Genomic DNA, 25,116 nt, shown 5'->3' with positions numbered 1-25,116 from the left:
ACCCACCTACCCTACCCTACCCACCCATCCTCGTATCTACACACCTCTCCATCACACAGCCCATACTTCTTACCTAAAACCCATAGGGATTGAAACACAGTAGTTGCTGCATTGCGTTACATCTCGTACCCAAATCAACTCGTCATACATTCCCCTCCCCCTCCACATCAATCCACATCCACAACCAAGATTCCCACAACCCCTCCGGATCCCTGATCCATCCCGGTACTGACTACTAGATACCGGAACCCGCTAGTGTAGTCCCCGAACGAAGATCTGATGCATCCACTCTGTACTTCATCCCTCGATTTGGTGCTGTTTATTCCTTGTAAGTTGTGATTTTTGAGGATTGGGAGTTGGGATCGGGGGTATTGAGTGTGTGGATGCAGATGGGGGATTGGATTATATGGTATATTTTAATATGATTTCTGGATTTGGGGATTGCAAATATGTGTATGTGTGTATATATGTATATGTGTATATGTCTGTATGGAGTATATATGTATGTATGGAGTATATATGTATGTATGGAGTATATTAGGAATAATATTAGGAATTACATTCATTCATCGATGGGGTATTTATTGTATTACAGAATGATGTGATGCGAGACGACATGAATAAAAAGATAGATGAACATATTTTGGAATTGTTTTTTGATATAATTTAAAAAGTTATCATCACAAGTAATCCATATCGACCATCTCCACCTCCATCCCCATCTGTCAATCGCAAAATCCGAACACCGTTCCTACTGCGTCGCTAGCAATCAACAAATGCCCGCTATCATTGTAAATCGATCTTATGTCTCCTCTTCTACCCGGTGTACGTTCGTTCTCCTGACGCCTGTGCTAGTTTCCAACCCATCCACATCCACACTCATAGTTCTAATCATATTCATATCCGTATCGATATCCCCACACCCTGTTCTCCCACGATATCCTCAAACACCATTCTCACTCACTGCCCCTTGACAATTCTACAATCACAATTATTAGCCCAAGTTCCATTCAATCCTGAGCCTCTATACCCCCTCTCCCCTTCTCCCTACCCTTCCCTCTAAACACCACAGTGAAAAAAGAATAAAAAACTTACGAATTCCACATCTGTCCCACGAATCCCGCTTTGGGAGCCTGCTCTGCAAAACTCTCTCGTCTAGCCTTTGAAGCTGCATCACTGCTTGAGCGTTTTTGATTCTGGAGTCCGGAGAAGAGAGTGCCTTCTTGAGAGCCCTGTGTTTGTGTTGTTGATTAGTGAGGGTTTCTGAATGGGAGATGAATAGAGAATGAATGAATGTATTGGTGTGATGTTTGTTCATCTTGATGGGGAGAATAGTGGAAGGGAAGACGTCAAGATGGTCTTTGAGGAGAAGTGAGGGGACATACACGTCTGTAGTTGATGTTGTTGGCTGGAGTAGCGACGCTGCCGGTTCCTCCCTTGACTGCGGTTGTTTGTTGGGAATTCATTGTTGTTGATTGATTGACTGATGGATTGAAGTGTGTTGTGTTGTGTTGTGTTGTGGCTTTGTGAGAAGAAGTAGTAAAGACAATTGGTATTTGTATTGAAATGTTGATGAGGTATAAGAATGGATTCAAAATAACACGAGAAAAGCTCTCCTAATATACTTCGATACATCTCTACTACCCCCCTCCTCCCTCCTCCCCTCCACCAATTCCCATCCAGCTAGTCCGAGCCTCCAAACCCCTCAAGCTTCATGAGCAGATAGCTAGTAGATCCAATAGCATACGATCCGCAACCCCCTTGCCAATCAAACTCTATCTTCACCTATCAAACAAAGGAGATCTTGGGAAAGGAATTCATTTTGATCCAATCAATCGATTCATAATCATGATTCAGGACATGTTTTTCGATCTTCGATCCTGTACCACCAAATCATAGCCAAATACTCGAGTACACATCTCACGTCAAGATATCACTTTACCCCGCAAACCTGGCGTGATTCTTTACCATGTACTCACTAGACATGCATATCCATATTGACAATCAAGGGTCTCCTCATGACATTCATTTGATGTGAAGATGGTAGTAGTATTAACATGTTCAACACTTCATCAAAGCAAAGCAAGTATCGTCGTATTCGTACTATTATCTAAGCAGGGAAATATCAATTTATACTTTCACACTTCTCATACCAGAGCATCATCATATCAAAGAACAATTCAATTGGAGATAGAAATCGAAGTCTATGGAGGTCCATCGATCGAGCACGAGCATGGATTTCAATGATGTGGTGGTGAGCTTGGAATGTGGGGGGATCCATATAAACCAATGACGAATTGACTACCACACCATGCATTTGGGGACTGGAAAGAGAGAAAGTTTGGGGTAAGGTTAACCCTTGATCATCGGTGTTTTAAAGTTCCGATGGCCGACTTTGATTTTCACTCCCGTCGGGTGTTTCTGATATCGAAGATTCAAAGTATCCTGGAGAGATAAGTAGGAATCGATGAATTGATTTTCTTTTTCAAAATAGTCTGCCTCCACGGCAGTGGCCCTCGGAGAGCCAGCGGAGCGTCATTCCCCATTTTTCCATTCTCCCATTCATTGATAGAAATTCAATTGACAGCTTGTAAGACAATATGGGGGCAAGCTCCCAAACCCCCCTTGGATCGCTGCGCTCGAGCTTCTCTTCATCTTTTCATATCTTCTTCATTCCAATACCAGATTGCAATGCATAACGTATCTACCTATGTAAAAGAAAGGAAGACTAGAAGGAGGAAACAATAGTCCGCTGACTTCAAATGTAGCTCTGAAAACCACTCTCAAGTATAAACACTTGTAGTAATCTGCCCAAGTTGATTTCACTTCTAGATTCCAGCTCTCGAACATCAGGAACACCCGGAGAATTTTGGATAACGCTGGTAGTATCTGATATATTCCATGAAACCTTTACACACTTGTGCAATCTCAAATATATGGCGAGATACCGTATTGTTCACAGATTTGTGTTTGTTCAAAGGTATGGTTGAATACTTCACAGTTCACAAGAACCGGTATAAGTTGAGGGAGTTGAAGATTGGTTTTGATTTTGATTTTGCTATAAATCTATTCTATTGCACATCCATCAACGAATCTAGAGCAATCTAGAATCTCGTACTCTTGTTTTTCAATGCGTTGAAGCAAAGAAACGCTATGTGTGGCTCATATATTCCATTGTTCTGCTCCAATACCCGCGATATTACACCCGGCTGTTCAGAATATCACCAATAACACGCAAGTTAAAATGTGAGGTTGGTGTGAATTTTGTTTTATTTCATATCACAAATATGCAATCAGCACTTGCAAGAAAAGCCGGCAAGCCGGTCGGTCTCTAAGGCCGCAGACTTGATCCGAATAGGAAGCAAGCTGAACAGTTGGATGAACTGCTTCATTGTAATCTGATCCGTAGATGCAGTAAAGTACAACCATTGATGCCCCTTGTTTTCCTGTCAATAACTCCATAAGCCCACGTTACGACAAAATCCTGAAGAACTCGCCGAATCGATACACTTGAAGCCCATGCCATATTTTTTAATCGAAACGCTTATCTGACGATACCCTCGAAACGGTTCTTGAACCATCTAGGTTGAAATGTTAGCGTAACCATTGACATTAGATTCTTCAGTTTACACATACTTGACGGTCTCATCACGCTTGATCTTGTGGTTGGCACCAATGGAGGTCTTGCAGCGACGACGCTTGGCAACACGCTCACCTGGGCGGGTCATGCAGGCGTAGAAATCCATTCCGTAAATACCAATCGCAGGGTCGTACTTGATACCGAGATCGATATGTTCGGAGATACCGAAACCGAAGTTACCGGTCTCGGAGAAGTTGCGCTTGCGGAGCTCATATTCCTTGACCTTCAATCCACGCTCCAAAATTTCCTCAGCCTTTGGGCCACGGACGGTGACGTGAACAGCGATCTTTTCGTTACGACGGATACCGAAGGTACGGACAGTGTATCTAGCCTTGCCTGTGGTTTGAATGTTAGAAAAACTTCCCATGAATTATTGGTATAATTGGTATGTGCCTACTGTAAACTGGGGTTTGACCACTCAATTGTTCCAAAACTTTGGCAGCACGGGTAAGTCTGTCACCAGATTCTCCGACGGAGATGTTGAGAACGAGCTTCTGGATTTTAAGCTCCTTCATGGGGTTTGCGGTCTTCTCTCCGGATGCAGCCATTTTGAATGATGCTGTTACGATTAGTCGTGAGGAATTGTCGTTTTTCGTCGTGGATCGTCAAATTCAAAAACAAATTCGAAATGATCCAAAAAGTTATATTCGCTAATAAGTGCGCAAACCCTAAAAGGTGGGCGACGATGTTTAGGTAAGCATTTCTTGTAGCCTTGTGTTTGAGGCTTCAATACTTTTTCATTTGAAGCTCGAGCCAGCCTTGTACAATCTTGAAGAACCTCATATCAAGAACTCATATACTCATAATAGAGCTGTGAAATCAAAAGAAGTCATCGAACTTCTATACACATTCTTTGAAAATCAGAGAGCCGTAATAACGCGCACTCAAAAGTCATCAGCATGGCAAACAAGCAGGGAAAGATGGTGAGTTTAATACCCCCTTCTTAAAACCATTACAAGCTTGTGTTGACATTATAGGCTGACATTCACTCTTTCTACAGGCCGGTCTCGTATGTGATATCCTTCAATGCAACTATTGCAGCTTTGCGCGACCCTTTCGACCTGAGATGTGGACTGATTGAGTTATAGATCAACTACCGGATGAGAGTGACAATGAATGATGGGCGTCAAATGGTCGGACAGATGTTAGCATTTGATAAGGTCGAGTTCCTATGCATCAATCACAATGGGTTATGCTAACTATTCAATAGCACATGAACCTCGTTCTCGCGGATACCGAAGAATTCAGACGCGTCAAGCGCAAGGCACCAAAAACTACAGCTGCTCCTGGAGCTAGTTCCGCTGCACCACCTCTTGTTGAAACTGAAGAAAAGCGTACATTAGGTCTTACCATTATTCGAGGCACACACGTTATATCTCTTTCTGTCGAATCACCACCACCAGCAGATCCAAGTTCTCGTTTAGGTGCCAGCGTCCCAGGTGGTGCTGTACCATCAGCTGCTATGGCCGCTGGAACTGGAATCGCGCGACCAGCTGCTGGAAGAGGGGGCTTGGCTGGTCCTGCTGTTGGAATTGGTGGTTTCCCGGGCATGCCAGCTCCTCCGCCATTTGGAAGAGGTGCACCACCTCCAGGATTTGGTGGTGGATTTCCCCCTCCAGGTTTCCCTGGTCCACCTGGCCCACCAGGAGGTTTCGCTCCACCTCGCAGATAGATATCTGAAGAATAATGGGTTACACGATCATGTCAAATTGAATCTTAAAGAATATTCTCAGAGGAGCGTACTGCATATAATCTGATGAAAGGTCAAGGCATATTGAACATGATGATCGGTGAAGAAATAAGAGAAGAGAGATCCAAAGGAAACTCGTGGACATGCATGATAGGGGCAATGCAGAGAAGGTTAAATTCAATCAGAATAAAGGCGTTGAGGGGTGGCTTTTGACTTCACATACCAAAATTCGCAAATTTGTAGCATAAAAGCAAGCAAGCAAAGCGACAACGCTAATTGAATTCTATATAATTTTGCTCATTCTCCCAATGCAGGTGTTGTAGTTCTCACTCACATCATTAAATTGTTTCAATCTTACCATGTTCTCTTCTCATTTTCCCCAAAACTCACCCATCAAAATCCAGTTCCGTCCCCACGTGACACAACCTCAAAACACAATCTCGGACAAATTCAAGGTAAATCCGATCCCAGCAAGTAGTTCCGTCCGTCCCATCAAAACCTCTTTTGGCAGCTGGGTATCAAACAACAACAAACACATCACCATCCAGAATACCTCAGAAAAATATTCAAGATGGCTGCGTTGGTCAAGGCTATTAATGCGAAGATTCGTAGTAACCCTGCGGTTAGCTATGTTTGTTCTACTCGTAAGTTCTTTTATTCTTTCTAAACTAGGAAAGAGGGAAGGAGGAAGTGAGCTGGAGTTTCGGGATGGGTGGGCATTGAGAGGACCAAATTGAGAGATGCGTGGAGAATTAGAAGTGATCTGAGGAGGTGAAGGTTGATTCCAGTATTGGGAAAGGTTAAGAGTGAGAATGAGGGAAATGGGTGGGGAATTGACGGGTCAGAGAAACTCGGATTTCAAAATCCAGATTTCGCATTCGCAGCTCTGGAATCTCGCAGAGCGTATGGAATTTATCCATGAGATTACCTACTAACTCTATGATCAGATTTCTGGGGTCCAGTCTCCAACTTCGGTATTCCCGTCGCCGCAGTAATGGACACACAAAAGAGTCCTGATTTGTATGTCTCTATTTTCTCCCCTCTTCCAAATTTAAATTCAAATCTTTAAAATCAAGTAGCTAACAATCTCTCTGCAAATAGGATTTCGGGTAAAATGACTTTGGCACTCTGCATTTACTCCGCAACTTTCATGCGCTACTCCCTCGCTGTCACACCACTTAATCCTCTTCTCTTTCTCTGCCACTTCGTAAATGAAGGCGCACAACTCACACAGGGATACAGATGGATGCAATATAATCAATGGGGAGGCAAAGAGGCCGAAGCCAAGGCAAAGATTGGAACTGGGGTAGAGGGTGTTAAGGAGAGCGTTGTGGAGGCTGTGAAGAAGGCTGAGGCCAAGGTTGAGAAGGCTGTTGGAAAATAAATCTGCGGCGTGAAAATTGAGTGAGAGGGATGAGGAAGGAGAGGAGAATTGGTGACGTGGGAGAGGCGCTTTGCAACACTGTACTCGTACAATGGGCTTTGAGAGATGCGGATGCTGGAGTAGCAAAAAGATATCAGAGAGTGCGTGCGTGCGTTTGTGCATTTTACCTAGAGGGGGTAAGGCGATCCAAAAGACAGAGACAGATGATGGATGGATGGAATTCTTAATGCAATTACGAGCTGATACCTATTCAATAAAAAGATCACAATTGTTGCATTCATGAATCTGGCCGAGGGAATCTACATACATATGCTCGTTGCATTGATGTCTAACCGAATTGTAAGATGGTTTTGTTTCTTAAGAATAATTCACTCACTCCTCACAAACACCACAAGAGACTAAACTCTCGGATGGTCTTCAATATACGGTTAGGTAGATTCCAAATTTGTCAAGTCAAGACGGTATACATGTATTAGGTAGGTATATATGCATAGCGTACAAGACAAATATCTAACACCAGCTATACAACAACCCAGCCCGGCATCATTCAGATATGGATGCAAAAGGGCTAACAACCAAACATCTCCAGCGACGAGAATCAAGACATCTGTTGGTTAAGATGTTGGTTCTGCGGCACAGATTGCGGCACGGATTTCATTTCTGGGGATGCGTGGGGGGAGATATATTTGGAAAGGGGAAGGGTGATTGGAAATAAGAAGGGAAAAGGGGAAAGGGGGGAACAGGTGAAGTGAGGGGTGAGAGGTGAGAAAGTCAATAGGTTGATTGAAAGGAGAGTTGTGGGAGTTGAGGATAGGGAGGGAAAATGATGGGATGTGTTGAGGTGATAAACGGGGCAGGAGAGGAGGGGGAAAAGGCAGTAGGAGAACAATATACCGTGTAGTAGGTAGCTGGCTAATTGCAATAGAGATTAGTACTGAGATATCTCATATATATAGGTGGTGATGTGGGTATGGATTACTTAGTATCGTATCGTATCGCACCATATCAATTTACCAACAAAACATAAAATGCAATCACTTACGAGAGGAAACTTCCTTTGATAGTGAATACTAGGTAGTATATAAGAAAACGGAAGAAGGTGTATTGTACTGTATACAAGGGAGGAAAGGAAGGAGGCGATAGGATATCGATTCCAACATTATCTATCATGTTAGAACCTAGGAGAGGTGGTGTGATGGGGTTTCATTGATGTGACGCTGGTGTGCGGTTAGGAATGACTTTTTAGATTGTGTAATCTTGGGTATTTGGGGAGAGGGAGGGGGTGTTTGTGTATATAAATATGTGCGTATGTGTGTGTGTGTGTGTGTGTGTGTGTGTGTGTGTGTGTGTACTAGGGATGAATTGTTTCTACTGCATTGAGAAGGAAAATTGAGAGATGAGGGAAGAGGGAGAGGGAAATTGTTTGGGGCAATGAGAAGAGGAGAGGAGAGGAGATTTGGAATGTGATTCGTTAATTAATGTGATACTGTAACTTAGCGAGCGAGTCCCTTTGCAAATCCACTTCAAGAACCCAGAATCAAAGCCTAAGAATCACGCATCAAGAGTCAAGCAACGAGGAAGCCGCAAAGATACATAGTAAGTATTCTCTCATTTTCATTGAGCAATCAATCTAGCTAGCGAATCTTCCAATCCCGGGATTCCTAAGTATTGTATTCCAAAAATTGCATCCAGCAATATTAATGTAGATTTCAAGTCCAGCCTCTTTCTTTTCAACGAGCGAGTTTTCTTTTTGACGTCTCTGGGGTTTTTCTGAGTCCAGATATCGTTGTAGTGGATGTATTTATTCATTCTTTCATTTCTCTTTCCCCTCGTTTGTTTCATCCTCTGCTATACTGTGGTAGTGCAGCGCAGTGCAGTGCCACCCCCAACCCCTTCATCCACACCCATCGATCCATCCATACACTTTAACTGTTGAAGTAAATAAAAGAGAATTGTAAACGACTGCAGCGTTATAGGGAGTATCTTCCAGCCAACCGACCAAACTCCGTCCATCAAAAAGGTAGTAAAAAAAAGAAATTGAGAAAGGAAAATAAATGTCAAGGAACAATATAAAGTATGGGTGTGTTATGTGTATGTCCTAGACACCAATCAAACACAAGAACCCAAATTCAAATCCACATCCCAACCCAAGAATTTCAAAAACTATCCACCCGACCTCTCACACCACAGAACCAAATAAATTATCTACATTCACACACTCTTATACCTCAACAATCCTATCTCCCCGAACCTGGAAGCGGACTAGCATATGCACCGGGTATCGGTACACTAGCATAAGTTTGTTCGCCCGGCGCCGCATCCACATGTTCCACAACTCTCTGTTGTTGTTGCTGAGGTGGTGGCGGAGGAGTCTGAGCTTCGAATCCTCCCTGCTCCATCTTCGGCGTGGCGCTTTGTACTTTAATCGGAGGTGGTTGTAGCGTAAACGGTTTCGCTGCACTCATTCCACCATGCGTCTTTGCCTCTACAAATCTCGTTCCATTACCCTCCTCAGCATCCGGAGCATTCTGATACGCGCTCGGTGGGAATTTCGGAGATTTGGCATATTGAGAGTAGGAGGGGCTTAAAGGACCAAAACCAGGCGTGTTGGGTGCAGATTGGGAACGGAGTTGAGCGAGGTATAGATCTGAACGAGCGCGATCGCGGACGGCCATGGACTTGCGAAGTCGTTGTTTGGAATAGTAGCGGTAGAAGACGACGCCGTAGATGGCGATGGTGATAGATTCGAGGACGACTTCGATGATACAACAGACGAGACCCCAGGACTAGAGTGAGAATATTAGAATGAATTACGAGCATGAATTGAATGAGGGAGAAACTTACTTGCAATCGACAGACTAGGGCATAGTCCACTTCTTCTTGAAATACTTCTCGTCTTTTGTTGTCGACACATGACCAGCCCCAGATATCTTTGTTATTTCCAGAGTTTCTTGCACCCTGTAAGATACCGGCTGCTACTGCCCACATAACTGTACTGAAGATGAAGTAGGCGACTGCAAAGAGAGTATAATAAACCGCAACCTTCTCTGCTCGCTTGTGACCTCCTTTCCAATAATTGTAAAAGACGACTAGACAAAGTGCAAGTGATACACAGGATACTGAAAGAACGACTATTTGAGGCCAAGTCTTTGTACCTTCTGCCCAAGGCGGAAGATTGCTTCGGGCTGGTAATGATTTGGTTGCGTTGAAGATGGTGACAGAAGTTGAGATCATGGCGAGAACGATTAGACTGCAGCTGAAGTTTACAAATCTTAGTAGTAGCTTTGCTACTCTGACTCTGGTCTTGACTTTCTGCTCAATTGTTAGTATGAATCAAGATCATTGTCTTGAAGATTCTCGTACCAAGTCCTTGACTTGCTCCTTCTCAGTCATTTCCTCATGCTTTTCTAGAACCTGTTCCTCTCGAAATGTCGGACTTAATGGGTTCATCATTCTTCCCGGCGTGCCGGGTACTCTTAATGCGCTTTTTAATGGTGAGGATGGAGTAAGTGGCATCTCGACCGGAACACCTTGAGATTGTCTTTGATTATCTGATATGTAGCCGAAGCCAATATCGGAGGGTTGTGGTTGAGCCATGTATGTTTGTGATTTTGGGGCGTGAGAATCTGCTGTGCTTGGAGGGTCTGCAAATGGCGATCTCTTATCATCTACAGGAGAATACACAGCTGTCGCTTCGGCGAATCTGGGTGTTCGAGGAACTTTGAGTGATGAAGCTGACGAAGCTGTAGATGAATCGCTAGAGGATCGTGGCTGTGTGAGAGGAGGTGGACGCCTCTTGTTTGTTGGTGGTGCTAAATAAATCAATGAGCATACGGATACATCAACGATAATTGATAGTCAAACTACTAACATGACATTGTGGTGAATTGAAAAGGAAGAAAGGACAAATTGACGCAAGTTTCTCGAGTATATCGTGAGGCCAAAAGAGACTTGACCAAAAGCACTATCAATGGAAGTGCAAGCAAGTCAAATGGTTAAAGGAAGAAAAGGTTGTACAATTAGAGACCAGCTACCAAGGGAGAAAAAAGACAAAACAGTTCTTGAAGATGAGGGGATGCCGTAGGGTTTTGTGTAGCGCGCGCAACAACGACAAAAGCAAGAAATTGGAATAAAATACCAGGCTTCGTACGACTGTTTGAAGAAAGCGGGAGATGGAGAGCAGTGATATGACTTGTAGATCAGATGCAAGACCAGGATATCGGACACCTAGTGGCCAAATATTGGCCTCGCATTGAAGGGGAAGAATATAACTGGATGAATGGTGGGGTCTAACCTTACAGATATGGGGACTGAAATAGACGCCCGCTGGTAGTGTGCATCAAAGATGCGTTTTTCTATTCGCACGAACTAAACAAAAGTAGAAAGTGTGTGGTTCTACCCGTAGATATATTGTCTAGATCGATGGGGGCAAGAACCGCGGTCTCAACACAAGGCTGAGTGAGATTTATTATAAATGATTCGGCATTTGTTGGGTTTTCAGCCACGAGAGGAATATCAAACATACAAAAAAGATACTTTTGAACATACAGAAAGAGATAGAGAAAATTGAAAACGATATAGAAGACAGAAAATTGCAAGCAGAAATTACACGGGTAGAAGCAAATGAGTAAGGTGGTACTACCCATCTCTCATCTTTTTTTGGCGCCCACTCTTCACTACACCACCACTCAGGGCCATTTTCTGACCTGGTCTTTATCGATGATTTGCAGAGCGGGGGATTTCAATTCCCTTCAATACTCCCGGGCTGACCTCTTTGGTACTTTGCATCTGCATATTGGATGTGTGAAGGGTGCGAACCAGGATATGATTGGAGGAAACAGATATTAATGCTTGAAGGAGAAACATGCAAGTGAGAGTGAAAATTGAATCTTTCGGCTATGATTTGTTAGTGCTTTACATGCTGCTTTTAAGTCCCGACATGGTGTGCACGATGAATAAACAGGGGACAATAATCACAACTCATATATTGGTTCCAGAGTTTTGGTTGCATTTAATAATTGAGATAGATCTTACACAACTAAAACAGCAACTGCTCCCCAGCCTATCCGCATTAGCGAGGACTAGCTCGGGCGGTAAACAAACATACTAGGTATGTCAGCACCAATCGCGATTTATCCATCCTCCCCCTTCATCAGCACGGACTTGGCGGCATCTACTTCAGTAAGGACCACAAGTACCATTTCTGATGGACCCTGGACCAGCATCACCAAAGTCTTTATCTACCATATTGATCTTCAGAATCCAATCAATCCTTCATTATCAAAAGAAGCTTGGACATCTATCGTTTGATCAATCGATAGAGAATTTCAATATCGATTGATATCCAATAGATAGATTTCCCTTCGATATTAAAGAACTATTTTTGCTATATTCTATACTAACTTTATCTACGGAGTATGATGGAAAACACTACCAGGTAATTAATCATAACGCAGAAGAATACCCATTAGATTTATCAAGCATCCACGCACTGCACTACGCAGGCTCGAGGCAGGTACCATACATAGATAGGTACATACACACACACACACACACATATCGTATATTCAGATAAAAGATTCTATAATTAAGTTGTGATAGTACACGCATACACATTCATCCGTATTAGTATTACTGGCTGTAAAATACTAAAAAATGATTAGATCGAATTATTAATTCAAACCATTTTTCAAGGGAAGTTTTTCATTCAATCCATGCAACCAATTCCAAGATGTTTCCCATACGTCTGTTTCTATTTTGAACAGATCAAAGACAAACCACAATCCAGACGCCTTCGCAAATTCCCGCTCATCCGTTCCATTAGAAATCTAAATGTAACGATAACAATAACAATCATGATAATAATGAAATAGATCATAAGCATGAATGGGCTATTCTCCCAAAGTCCGTAACCCACCTGAACTGAATACTAGGCAAGTAGTTACCCGTACGAACACCCTCACACTGGGCTGTTGCACGAGAGATACCGCAGTTCTAGTGCTGACTCCATTCACCCATCATCTGTCCACTCAGGTGTCGAATGTACCAGTGAAAAGCGACACTTACAATTTACGAACGCCTTTTCAACATTACCGAACCGCAGATGATATAATAATGTTCTAAAAAAAAGTCCTTTGCATGTTGCAGATTCATGTTTCCAGTTGAAAGTCATGGCTGCATGTCTGGGCCGATGGGTCGACAAGAACGGTCTTATCATTTCCTGCCCAATCCTACGTTTCAAGAAGTCGCAAGAATTCGATGAATTTGTCTTACTCTGATTATGCACGTGGATTATACTACACATATGTGCTCCATGGACATGCTAGCAAAAAGAAATGTGCCTGAAAGCTCAATTGAAAAATAGTCACAAATGTTGAATTTTCATATCACGTTACGCCCTGTGGGTCGTTTCTATGGTAGGGTATCTCTAGAATTTTCCCCTCAAATGGGTTGAAGCAAGGTTTCCCACCTTGCAATATCCGCTCGCTATCCCGAACCTTACGGAATAAACATTTTAGTGGTGGAACAAACGAATGCTTTGCTCGACAAATGTGATGTCAAGCTTTTCAGCAGTTTCAAAGACATATGAATCATTCTGACTGCCACTTGGTGCAGCAATGTACTTAACACCTGATCTTGCAGCACGGTAGACATTGTCGATGAATGGGAACTAGTCTTATTAGTAGTGTATAAAATGAGAGGATAGAAATAACGTAAACTTACAAATGCGTCACTGGAAACTGCAACTTGAGTGAGTTTCGACATCCATTCTTCTCTCTCCTTTTCGGTGAACTCGGCAGGGACCTCTTCAAAAAACCCTTCGTATCCTTCACGCTCTGGGCCAGATTTTGGCAATTCACCACTGACGAGGAGATCAATTGCATTGCTCTTGTCAGGGCGCTTGGTACCAGTCTTGAACTTGATACCCAAAACACGTGGATGAAACCTCAACCACCAGTTATCGGCCTTGTCTCCGGCAAGTCTGGTGCAGTGAATGCGAGATTGTTGACCAGCTCCCAAGCCAATGACTTGACCATTTAGAGCGTAGCAGACAGAGTTACTTTGGGTGTATTTCAATGCGATAGTAGCCACTGTCAAGTCTCGGACAGCTGAGTCGGAAAGAGGGGCGGACTCTTTTGGTGTGATGATGGAAGAGAATGACTTGGGAGAAATGACGATATCGTTACGGCGTTGGCTCAAATTGATACCATAAACGGTTCTTGTCTCTTGTGTAGGTGGTGTGAAGTCAGGGTCCATTTGAAGGACAAGGTACTTACCACCCTTCTTTTTTCTTAAGATCTCAAGGGCAGCATCCTCGTAGCCTGGAGCGATAACACCATCTGAAACTTCTCTTGATATAATCTTGGCAGTTGGGACGTCAACAATATCACTCAATGCAATCATATCTCCGAAACTGCTCATTCGGTCTGCACCTCTAGCACGTGCGTATGCCTGAGCCAAAGGAGAATTCTCCAAACCAGCAATGTCATCGACCATGTAGACTTTACGCTCATCAGCTGTGAGAGGAACACCAATGGCAGCACCTGCGGGTGAGACGTGCTTGAAACTGGCCGCTGCTGGATGACCAAGGGCGGCCTTGAGCTCCTTAACTAAAGGCCATGCATTAAGAGCGTCTAAAAGATTGACATATCCTGGGGAGCCACAAAGAACCTTGAATGGCATAGGTCCCTCACTGACGTAGGCTTGAGCAGGCTTCTGGTGTGGGTTGGCACCATATCTCAAAGCAAGTTGTTGTACACCCTCTCCAGCATATTGCTTACGGAAATAATCCGAGATGGAAGCGTCATAATCCGCAGTATGTTCAAATGCCTTCAACGCATACAACTTTCTGCTACGCTCTGTGACATCACCCTTCTCGAGTTCTTCCAAGAATTCTGGATAATCTCCTGGGTCGGTCAAGATTGTGACACGAGTGTGGTTTTTGGCAGCAGCTCTGATCAAAGTAACTCCTCCAATGTCAATATCCTCGACAGCCTCAGGGATTGTAACGTTAATCTTGTTGATTGTCTCCTTGAAAGGGTAAAGGTTGCAGATGACGTAGTCTACTTTGTCGATATTTTGCTCTGCGAGATCTTTTTCGTCAGATGCAAGGTCGCGAGCAAGGATACCGGCGTGAACTGATGGATGGAGTGTCTTGACTCTACCACCCAACATCTCTGGGGCATGAGTGATTGCGGAAACATCTCTAATTGTACACGTTAGAGATGTAAATGATATTGTGTTGCATTGGTGATAAGGTTTTCAAGAATGGAAAAGTTCAAAATGTAAGGGAAAACGTCTTACTCAACTGGGAAACCAGACTCTCTAATCATTTTAGAGGTTCCACCGGAAGCAAGAAGACGAACATTCTGCTTGATCAATCCCTTGGCCAAATCAAGAAGCCCCTTCTTGTCATAGACAGAGATGATAGCTATTGGATCATGTCAGTCAAGGAGGTTCTATTAATCACGATCTTCCCTTCTATATTTGAATGGCATAAGACTAACTGACCAGTCTTTTGGGCAGACATTGTGCTTTGCTGCAAGAATGTGTGTGAGCAAAAAAAGTAATTGATTCAGATTGAAGAAAAACGAGATTGAATTGATCACTTTATCACGTACTTTAAATAAATAGAAATCGGGAGATTTTGAATCAAACGATGAAGTTTGTTACAAATTAGAATTCAACGCGGGGCAACAGGTCAGTCAATAAGTTTTTTTGTCAGGCTTGTCCCATTTCGCGGGTTGAGTGGTGGGGTGATTGACCCTAATCCCGAAATGGCTTGGATCATGGATGATTAAGCGAATGAAAAAAATTGAACATAAAAAGCTTCAGAAACTTCCCAAATTTTCTCTTTTTCTTCTTCACAAACTTCTTCGGAAGTACAACGCATACATCACATTCGCTATAAAGCATTTTCGGTGAGAAACCCGTCATCATTCGTGGTGATGTGAGGTTTCCACGACCTTGAGAATCGTCAGTCGAAATGGAGAGAAATTGATCGATCTTGGGTGCGGCGCTTCCTTTTTCACTATAGGAAGGGTCGCAATGATTGGCCATACATTCCAATCTTTGTAAATTTGTATTTTTGATTTGACGCACTGCCTTGTCATGATGGAAGGATAAGTGATGAATGGTTGCTTGCGGTCAAGAAGATTATTGAAGTACGCCTGATGTCATAACATTTGAAATTGATATGTATGATCTGGATGGAGGTTGACTATCTGGTATTTGACTGCTGTCGACACACAAGATGCCGTACACCACGCAGTTACCATGATATGATGCGCCATGCAAGTGGTCTCTATCTTATCGATATCGAGAGAGTGATCATCGCAGATTGTTCATACAAGCCCATGAAGCACAAAGTTAGCACGAGCTACATGGCTTGAGTGACATAAGACGCGACTTGATCCCGTTATCGTTATATCTTCAACCCATCTCTAGCCCTTTTCATGTTCGATGAATGAATGTACCAAGCAATTTCATTCGAGTGCATCTTTATTATCTCAATTCTGATCCGCCATCACTCATGAACCTGTGTAGAACTAAACCTACGAACATCACTCATCTTGGTCGTTTTGCAGTTCAAGCTTGTTATCGTGTGGTTACAGTCGTAGATATACGATATGTATAATACACACTAGATACGTAGGTATGGAAGGGATGGTGTTGCACGTCGCTATCTCAGATGTATGAACTTATGACTTGTTCAAGAAGTATTTACCTACGTGTGCCATGTTATGTCTTGTTCAGGAATACCTAACTTTGCTCTCTTATTCTTGTACGCTTTCATTTCCATTTTAATCCTTCAAAGTTAAATAATTATAATTAGCATTCCGCAGGGTGTGCATCTAGAGCCCGATCAGCCTTGCATTTCGTGTACTAGGTGTGTATATAGTGGTATCCTGCACAAGTTTATTTATTTTTCGATTTATCACTACTGCGGTAACGGATTGCTGACTTTGGGTCCTAAAGAGATCACAGATTCTGGAAATTTCCAATGAATACTGTTAAGTTATTGATTTTCCGATTATGCTCATAGTAGTCTAAGGTAGGCTATTGTACAATCTCTGGAAGGGAGTTGCCCATTGTATTGTCATATGAATGAAAACCGTTCAGACTCACAAACCCTCAAGTGTTGCTGCAATTCTGCATCCATCTGTACTGGCGAGCGTCAAAATCGCAACATCTCCATGACATTCCTTTAGGCAAGTGATGCATAACCTATGCCCTGAAAAAGTCTTTTCAAACCACGATGGGCTTGGTCCGATCTTATCCCTCTTACTATTAATATGATTACTCCAAGAGCTGTCCGTGAATTGGTGGGAATGATAGGATGTAATTGAAGGGCTACATTCGGCTGAATGACGACGTTGGGAACGTTCTTTCATAATAGAATTCAAATATTTCATCCTCTTTAAATCATTTCTATCCGGAGGCCTCAACTTAATTGCCACTACAACGGTAGAATGTATCTCCTCATAGCTTTAAAGTGCCTTGGGATGCTGCTCTAGAAGACGACTTTGAGATTTATCCTCGACACCAATGTCATCAATGACCGCGGGCGAACATGCGAATTCTATGGAAGGGTACATGCTATTTCATGCCTACCAGCTATCATGATATTTCATAACTGCTCCGCAAGTTGGAGATCTTGCGTTTCTTAAATCAGAATGCCCAGAAAGCTATGAGAATTACTAGCTATGTCTTTTGGGTCTAAAGAAAGCCCTTTGGATCGCTCCGTCGATGGATCAAAACTGAGTCCTTCTCACGGGATTCTTTGCCATTAATCAACGAACATGAATTGTCTATACGACTTCGGCGAAAGAGGTAGTCCTAACGCATACGGAGTGCTTCCGAAAATCCAGCTTCGGAGCTTTTTAGGTTGCGATTGCATCCTGCAATGTATCCGTTGATCAGCCAAACAGAAGGTATGGTGGAAGTCAAAGTAGGCCGGTCAAATAATGGCTGTGAGTCAATGATTTTTTGGTACATGTTTAATATGCTCGGTGTCTTCTTCGATCTGCCTAGGGATATTGAGTGGGAACACTGAGTACCACGCGTTTCGGAGGTGCTTCCATGATGTGCCCCTTGTGTAAAAATGGCATCTCTCATCAGGGATACGTCATGCCCTGGAAGAATATGCCATAAAATGATTAATTTGACACCTTTGTTTGGATACACTAGCATTCGGGCCTCATCCGAGAAGTTTGACTTGAGGATAGACTCAATGCTCACCGAATCCACTGTGTTGGTAAGCCATGTTACAAAACGTGTGGCTTGAAGATCATACCGCATTTCCTGAAAATCCAAGCAAACCACTGTCAAGCGTTTTTCTCGGTCGTCTCGGTGAAAGCAGTAATGATCATATCTACACCCCACGACCGTTATATGAAAGTCGTGGAGGAGCAACAAATCCATACGCTTTCTCGACTAACGTCCCAGCGTTATTCAGGTTGCAAATTTAGCCATGTCAGCTCCATTGGTTTGGGATGCATACTCGCTTTACTTTCGAATGTTGGATATCACAGTGAACTATGATGGTGGTAGCAGCAAAGATTCTGAATTTGAGCATTTGACGTGGATTGATGATGATGTTTTGACGGGTACAGCACGAACCATCGAGAGTAGATCCATGACGCCTTCGGCAATGAAGTGTACTATTGTATACTGCAGTCTTTGAGTTATTCCTTAAGCTAGCCAATATTAAGAATCAAGGGATAGCTTGATGTCGCACCCAATGAGATAAAGATCCGGGGATCATGCCAAAATCCGCTCTCTACAGGTTTCGATAGTAGGGAAGAGCGAGGGTTTAGTGGATAGTAAATAAATAAGTGAATGTGGTATGATGAAAGATGTGCGTAGAGAGGGGGACAAGCAGGATGGAATTTTTTCGGGAAAGGCGAGTAAAAGACAATGAATGAGAACCCCCGAGCTATCTCGCAGCTGTTAGGCTCCCGGGATGATCATCTTACTTAGCAGAGCGAGTTTGGCAAATCATTCGTGAGAGCCGATGTGCGATGAACGGATAAAGAGGAAGATGGGATTGAATGAGTGGAAGCGTGTGTCATCGTTGAGATTACGTTTGGAGCTATAGATCCTCGATACTATTTTGAAGCAACACGCACGGCATTCATTATTTATTATTGTGTAATAGTACGAAAAGCTTTAGTGGAAAATTGGGCTGTTCATGCAGTTCCAGATTCTTTCTGTCGGATATCTATCATATCTTCTTCGTACTATCTGCGATGATAGCATGCTCACTCGGAGACAGAACTCGGTCCTTCCTCACCTGGACTCCTGTACACATAGATTTTTCTCGGCCCGTAATTCTTGTAATGGTAATAGCATCGAAAAATGTTTTTCGGTATGTCGGATTGAAGTCTCGCAGAAGCATGTATAGCAGATATAATGGTTGTGATCACTGAAGGCAAAGACGTCCTCCAAACAAGCGATTGAATTCATTCATTACATGGCAAATGAGCTCTTGATATAGTTTATTTTGACTTCATTAAAAACATCCAAATTATAATCACATACTTAGATCAAGTAGTAAAAGGTAACATAAAAATTCAAAGTAATTGAGTCCTAGAACGTACAGCTGACTTTCCCGCAGTGCATATGTTGGTCGTCTCCATGGGATCGTATCTACAAATATCGAATCAGTACAAAATGAGTCCCTAGAAGAAGGACTTCACAGAAAAACCTAGAGAACGGTCGAAAATTCAGTCAGGAAGTAGTACATCGATCAACTCCCAAGCGAGCAAATGTCAATCTTGCATCAACACCTCCCGCTTCTTCGATCCAAAGAGTTTGTTGGTTTTCCGCAAACATATGCTGTTCTTAATCGGAATGCTGAAGTACTTTCACTCGTGGTTCGATAAAGTGTCTCGCGAAATGACTGCTCTAGAAAAGACTTCTCAACTGTCACTCCATTTCATGGCTCCGAATTTATGGCTTTTTGGTAGAAAGGACATCTATGAGGTGAGTGTATTTCCTAATAGCCTATTCTTCTCCAACCCAAATCCATCCCGTGTGGGTGTCCTCTCGCATGTAATTTACGTGATATTATTTACTCAGTAAGCTTTAGTTATAGATACCAAATCACTGGAAATCTTGGCGATAGTTCAGATCTCGATGACACAAATATGTCAATCCAGATCAATTAAGATATATCAAAATAACACACTATACCACAACGTATATAACTTAGCCTATATACACCCTTGAGACACCTTGATTAATCACTTTTGCATGTGATGTATCGCACCGTTCATGCTACACAATTGTACGCCCTTCTTCAGTGTGGTTCTACAATCACCAGCAATCGCCACTCACAATTCGCACACCCATACCTAGTGATCACATGCGTGTACCTACATGCCCTCTCAAATCTCACAAATTGCAAATCCCTTCCCCTCCCAGGTATACAGAATCACAGCCACATCTTATTCTCCGTCGCAATATATTTGATAAAAGAAATTCGCCACATTCGTTATCTACATTTTGAATTTAAACTGACAGCTGACTATGATTTACGAGTCATTCATACAGCTATGAAGCATCTCGATACTAATGTGTAAAATAAGCGAGCGAAAAAATTCTTAAGGGGGAGCGCCCCTCACGTCCTTCTTATTCGATAAAGTTTGTGCTTTTTGTTTATCTCATCGGTATATTCCGTTCATAATTATAAGCTTTCTGAAAAATGGTCTGATCTTTACGTCTTTGTCATTGTGCTTGATTTTGAGTTTGACTTTGGCGAAATGCCGGAGGTATTGCAACTTGGCGGGGAAGATTCTTGGGTGCATGGATGATATTGTCTATGGATACCTAGGTAGTATAGGGTGGCAAATTTCGACATATTTTTTCCTTTTCTACCGAAGAAACTTCCTCGGGTAATGTTTTGGAGAAGAGAGTTTTGGGAATGAATGAATAAATATAGGTAAACAACTGAAGTAAAGATTTGAGAAGTTGAACGAGGAATATCGCATATTGAATGAATGTACAGTGAAATGTTTGGGGGGTTTCTAGATAATAACTACACAAGACATGGCAAATACAACATGGCTACATGTATGTACACAGACATGCCACAAAATCGCAAAGAGACGAAATCAAAATCATGATCGCAAGACTCGCTCGCTCGCTCGCTCAATACTCATGTGACGCTCCGCCAAGCAATCCGACTCTTCCTGAAGATTAACCTCAATATTAATGTTGTGCTTTTGTGATAATCGTGACTCGTAGGTCGTCTGCATCGCGTGATTCGCATCGATCCAAAAGATTCCATATCAAAAGAGAATGTTAACGTGCGTTGTCCAGCATGCATGCATACAATGAAAGAAGAAGGGCAGGGCGCCCGAGCCAACACGAAAAATGAACACAAAATTTGAAGAGACTTTTCCACATCATTTTCCACACCCAATCTGATTGATACCCACACCAACGTCCCTTCTCATCTTAATTATAAGAACGCATCTGTTGATACCCACCCGGAGGCATCATTTGAACGGGCACCGGCATCGGCATTGGCATTCCCTGCATCTGAGGCAAACTGGGCACAACAGGACTTGGAACCCTATGAAAAAGCCCCACCAATCTCTTTCCAATACTCGTTTCCAACTCAGTCCCATCCCTCGCGATCTTCACTTCGCGATTTGAATTCCACGGGTTACGAAGCCCGCGTGTACGATAGAACGGCAATCGAGTCGTCGATATCCATTCAAGCTTGAAGGGTTTACCCCAGGCCTTTGACGGCGCATCGCCTTCCACATCGCTCTTGCCACTTTGGGATCTATCATCTTCCTCTACGTCTTCAGAATCGTCGTGCTCGACTTCCCAGAAAATTGTTCCGCGAGCTGAATCATCGATAATGCGTCCTTTGGGTGCAAATTCAGATGCTGGCGTTGAGATTGCTTTGGGAAGATCGGGATCCTCGATCGCCTGGGCCTTGGGCGCAAATTCAATGGCTGCTGCTGGGTCCTCGTTGATGGGTGAGATCATGCGTGCGTACCCAAAATATTCGCCTGATTTATTCGCTGAAAATATGAGATAGACATTATCTGCTGCCTGTCGCATTATGTTAGAATGTCTCGGCTGAAGTTCGGAGTAAAATTACCTGGTATGCCTTATTCAAAGCTTCTTCGTTGTGTGTCTGAGTTGCCCAAATCCCATTTCGTACGCTTAGTTCTAGATCCTCAACCGTAAGACTTTTGACCACGAAGAATTTATCCTTTGTGAGAGGTGGAGAATCCCTGTCTGGGTCCTGTGCCTTTTCATCGGCTGCTTTTGAAACCTTTTCATTTTCCGAATCAATCGATGGGATTGGTGATGACTGTGGAAGTGTCAAAGCTGCTGGGCCTGTTGGAACAGAAACACCTCCGACAGTCCCAACGGATGCTTTCCGTAAACGACTGACCAGTCGTACGGTTTGAAATCTCGAATCATGAATCTTGAGTTGCGCCGCGACACATGCAGCCTCATCCTTGAAATTTGCAAAAGCGCAATTGCTCTTGGATATCAAAAATAGTGACTCAAGGCCAACAGTCTCTTTGCAAACGTGAAGGACGAGGCTCATGAGATCTGTCTGGGGTGGCAAATTGCCGATCCACTAAGTATAGAAAGGTTAGTCATTGTCAATCAAGAAGGTCTTCTTAATTCAACTAAGAAGTTTAAAGCTTAATACGGAGCCGATGGAATACATGAGAATGGGTATATAGATTTCGATGTGGTATGTGGAATGAAAAAAAGTAATTGTGCTCACGATCGCGTGTCCTAGCGCAAATTCATTAGTTTTAGGAACCCTTTTTAAGTAAAATTCGAGCCAGGAATCAGATTAAACATACCACTTTGACGGGGCTTTCGTGGAGGTCCTCTGACGACGGATGATTGTGTTGGACTAGAGACTATGTTTTGCTTAGTATTGGGTTTCAAAGGCCATTTTAAGAAGCTTAGAGCTTACCGACGCTATTCGACTTCCCGACCTGACCCGTCACATTAACGAATAAATCATTACGGTGTTGTGACATAGGTCTATTTTCCCCAGAGAAACTACCGCGCTGTGGATGTTGCACTCCCATTTGATTTCCTGTATAAATCTGGCCTTGCTGTCCATAGCTACCAGGCTGTATGTAATATTGCGACCCTGCTTGGTATTGTTGCGGTTGTTGATGCGGTTGTCCCATATATCCTTGACCGACATAGAACTGATGGTTGGTGGCTGCCATATGCATGTGCTGTTGGTGCATTTGCTGATTGGACGCATAACCTCCATATTGCGTCTGGTATGGGGTACTATATGATGAAGCGGTGGGCGGAGGACTTAAGATGCCTTGATTTGCGAACTGCGTCTGATACATAAAAGGTAGTGGAGCGCCGGGGCTTTGTGGAAATCGTTGGCCATAGTTCTGGTAAGACATATCTGGAAGCGTAACACTAAGTGTTGTCATGTTGAAAGATTCCGGCGTTGCATGCGACATGGGATGTTGAGAATATGCCAAGTTCGGGGCATAGTTCGATGGAGTGCTGGTCAACTGCGAGGGTCTGTTCGAAGCTTTCCTTGAGCTATCCTGTTGAGACTCCGTTCCTGGATTCTGCGCAGCATCTTGTCTTAGAACTTGTGAAGTATCTGGGAATCCGCCATCGTTTGATCTGGACCCGACAACTGATGAGTCTCCCATGGATTTATGGTTGATTGCTCTGACGATAACCCCGATCTATGCAAAGTCAGTATTGACAAGGAGTCAGAAGGATTCCACGTGCCAATCACCCACTGAAGTATGCGGCAAGTGTGCAATGTAAGTGTAGTGAATGAACAAAATAGCAAGTTGTTGTGACTTGTTGGTGAATGAGGAGTCGATGCGGAAAGCTCAATTACAATAAAAGATAGTATAACACAGTGTCCAGAAGAGAGCTTTGAGTTCGAGGCCAATTAGAACACGGGGTGGTAAGAGTCGATATAAAGTTTGTAGCGAGTGTGGCAGTACTTCGAAATTACACGATGGGAAGCTGATCAGATTGTGTGGAGGAGGCAAAAACAAGGGTCTAATCGTGGCTCGTTCGGTAGAGGTTGATAGAAGTTAAAGCAGCTGTCCAAACCCAGGGTGAGGAAGGGCATAGAAAAATGGCGGGATGTTTGGATGCAGTTGATCAACAAGGACAAGCAATGTAGCACAGAGAACCTTTGAAATTATCCCGATGCCAAGATTCCAAACAGTTGAAATATATGTATGTGGATTGCTTTCCTGTCAGAATGTCTTTGTCGAAGCTGTAGAATATCGAAGAATTGTTGAATGAGTTACGAACAAAATATAGAATGAGGCAGCGCTAAAGATTTGTAAAGATAAGGTCTAATCTCAAGTTGACGGTCTATCGGCCGGAAATCGAAGGCCACGCGGGGTATGAAGGGGGTCGGAACGGTTTTGGTGGCGGTGGTCTCGTCTTGATGTAGGCCTTTGAGCTTCAGAAGAAAGGGTAGAGATCGTCAGGAACATGTAGGGAGGCAAATATCACCCGTGTACTAAGTAGATATTGACCCTCTCTACTGTCGGGTAGGAAATCTAGAAAGTACGAAGACCGAAATCACTAAGTATATTCGGTAAAGTCTGCTCATGAGAAAGAAAAAACATTATTTATAAGCCACAACGTCGTTTACAAACCCATCTAAAGTTATAACGACAAAATAGTGTTGGCTTTAGCTTTCTAGATTGTAACCATGCATGGTAGAGCAATGTTTTTGGGCATGGGACCAGTGTCCAGGTAGCCAAATCTAGGGCAGAGAAGGAAGGAGAATCGAACATCTTATTGTGGTGGAGTTGACCTGATACCCTTGATGGGAAATTGATTGTTGAGCTTGAAGGCCGCTTTAAAAAATGGTAAAAATTTCATGGGATTTGTAGAATTCCATAGCTCGAGCGAGTATGATGGACTAAACTGTAAAAGGGAAGGAACGCAGCTTATTCTGCCTAGGAGTTCTTCGCCTACCACCACTTCGCTCTACTGTACGGGAGAACCCTTGAGGATGGAGACTTGCGTGTACCTTGGTAAGGTTAACACGGCTATTAGAAGAAGTGGCGAATAGACTGATTGGATATTGATGCAAACGGGAGTTTCTGCGAAGGTCTCAGTAGTTAGATAGATAGACAATGCTTCAAACTTAGATACTGAGGTATACAAGTACTACCCGGCATCGTGGTATACTGTTTAGACACTACAGGTATTATTATTGATAATTTTGGGGGCTTTTTTCTTTCTTTTGAAAAGATCTTCAACAATCATATCAATATAATTTTATATGTCTTGATCCATCCTCGAAAAATATCTTGAGTAATGATGTGCGGACCCCGTGTCTGCTTTCTGGGCTGGTACGAAATACCTGTATGGAGATCCAACAAAAGTAGG

The 25,116-nt window shown here is 43.1% G+C and overlaps 8 protein-coding genes across 8 annotated transcripts; 3 read left to right on the top strand and 5 right to left on the bottom strand.

The window, feature by feature from the left end:
* Positions 1-695: 695 nt before the first annotated feature.
* Bfra_000359 (uncharacterized protein) lies at positions 696-1,545 on the bottom strand. Its single transcript, XM_037330806.1, has 3 exons — positions 1,386-1,545; positions 1,096-1,232; positions 696-979 (listed from the first exon to the last, which is right to left on the bottom strand). The coding sequence occupies exons 1-3, from the start codon at positions 1,464-1,466 to the stop codon at positions 961-963; spliced, it is 237 nt and encodes a 78-aa protein (XP_037197139.1). The 5' UTR covers positions 1,467-1,545; the 3' UTR covers positions 696-960.
* A 1,921-nt stretch (positions 1,546-3,466) lies between these two features.
* Positions 3,467-4,218, bottom strand: Bfra_000358 (putative 60s ribosomal protein l11 protein). The gene is made up of 3 exons (XM_037330805.1): positions 4,038-4,218; positions 3,637-3,976; positions 3,467-3,581 (listed from the first exon to the last, which is right to left on the bottom strand). Exons 1-3 carry the CDS (start codon positions 4,186-4,188, stop codon positions 3,545-3,547), a joined length of 528 nt encoding a protein of 175 aa, XP_037197138.1. The 5' UTR covers positions 4,189-4,218; the 3' UTR covers positions 3,467-3,544.
* A 321-nt stretch (positions 4,219-4,539) lies between these two features.
* On the top strand, positions 4,540-5,312 carry Bfra_000357 (putative small nuclear ribonucleoprotein; the record flags this gene model as incomplete). The annotated part of the gene is made up of 4 exons (XM_037330804.1): positions 4,540-4,563; positions 4,641-4,649; positions 4,729-4,800; positions 4,851-5,312. The coding sequence occupies 4 exons, from the start codon at positions 4,540-4,542 to the stop codon at positions 5,310-5,312; spliced, it is 567 nt and encodes a 188-aa protein (XP_037197137.1).
* Positions 5,313-5,901: 589 nt separating this feature from the next.
* Bfra_000356 (putative upf0041 domain-containing protein) lies at positions 5,902-6,714 on the top strand (the record flags this gene model as incomplete). The annotated part of the gene is made up of 3 exons (XM_037330803.1): positions 5,902-5,974; positions 6,278-6,350; positions 6,432-6,714. 3 exons carry the CDS (start codon positions 5,902-5,904, stop codon positions 6,712-6,714), a joined length of 429 nt encoding a protein of 142 aa, XP_037197136.1.
* Positions 6,715-8,951: 2,237 nt separating this feature from the next.
* Positions 8,952-10,592, bottom strand: Bfra_000355 (uncharacterized protein; the record flags this gene model as incomplete). The annotated part of the gene is made up of 4 exons (XM_037330802.1): positions 8,952-9,500; positions 9,559-10,026; positions 10,078-10,526; positions 10,586-10,592. The coding sequence occupies 4 exons, from the start codon at positions 10,590-10,592 to the stop codon at positions 8,952-8,954; spliced, it is 1,473 nt and encodes a 490-aa protein (XP_037197135.1).
* Positions 10,593-13,228: 2,636 nt separating this feature from the next.
* Positions 13,229-15,244, bottom strand: Bfra_000354 (putative bifunctional purine biosynthesis protein ade17 protein; the record flags this gene model as incomplete). Its single annotated transcript, XM_037330801.1, has 4 exons — positions 13,229-13,384; positions 13,438-14,920; positions 15,019-15,145; positions 15,226-15,244. 4 exons carry the CDS (start codon positions 15,242-15,244, stop codon positions 13,229-13,231), a joined length of 1,785 nt encoding a protein of 594 aa, XP_037197134.1.
* A 2,574-nt stretch (positions 15,245-17,818) lies between these two features.
* Bfra_000353 (uncharacterized protein) lies at positions 17,819-18,400 on the top strand (the record flags this gene model as incomplete). Its single annotated transcript, XM_037330800.1, has 2 exons — positions 17,819-17,971; positions 18,173-18,400. 2 exons carry the CDS (start codon positions 17,819-17,821, stop codon positions 18,398-18,400), a joined length of 381 nt encoding a protein of 126 aa, XP_037197133.1.
* Positions 18,401-21,177: 2,777 nt separating this feature from the next.
* On the bottom strand, positions 21,178-23,396 carry Bfra_000352 (putative yt521-b-like splicing protein; the record flags this gene model as incomplete). Its single annotated transcript, XM_037330799.1, has 4 exons — positions 21,178-21,786; positions 21,836-22,327; positions 22,563-22,615; positions 22,679-23,396. 4 exons carry the CDS (start codon positions 23,394-23,396, stop codon positions 21,178-21,180), a joined length of 1,872 nt encoding a protein of 623 aa, XP_037197132.1.
* Between the last annotated feature and the right edge of the window lie 1,720 nt (positions 23,397-25,116).

The sequence above is a fragment of the Botrytis fragariae genome (genome assembly GCF_013461495.1).
Source record: "Botrytis fragariae strain BVB16 chromosome Unknown tig00000001, whole genome shotgun sequence".
NCBI lineage: Eukaryota > Fungi > Ascomycota > Leotiomycetes > Helotiales > Sclerotiniaceae > Botrytis > Botrytis fragariae.
This window is presented reverse-complemented; position numbering and strand designations above follow the sequence as displayed.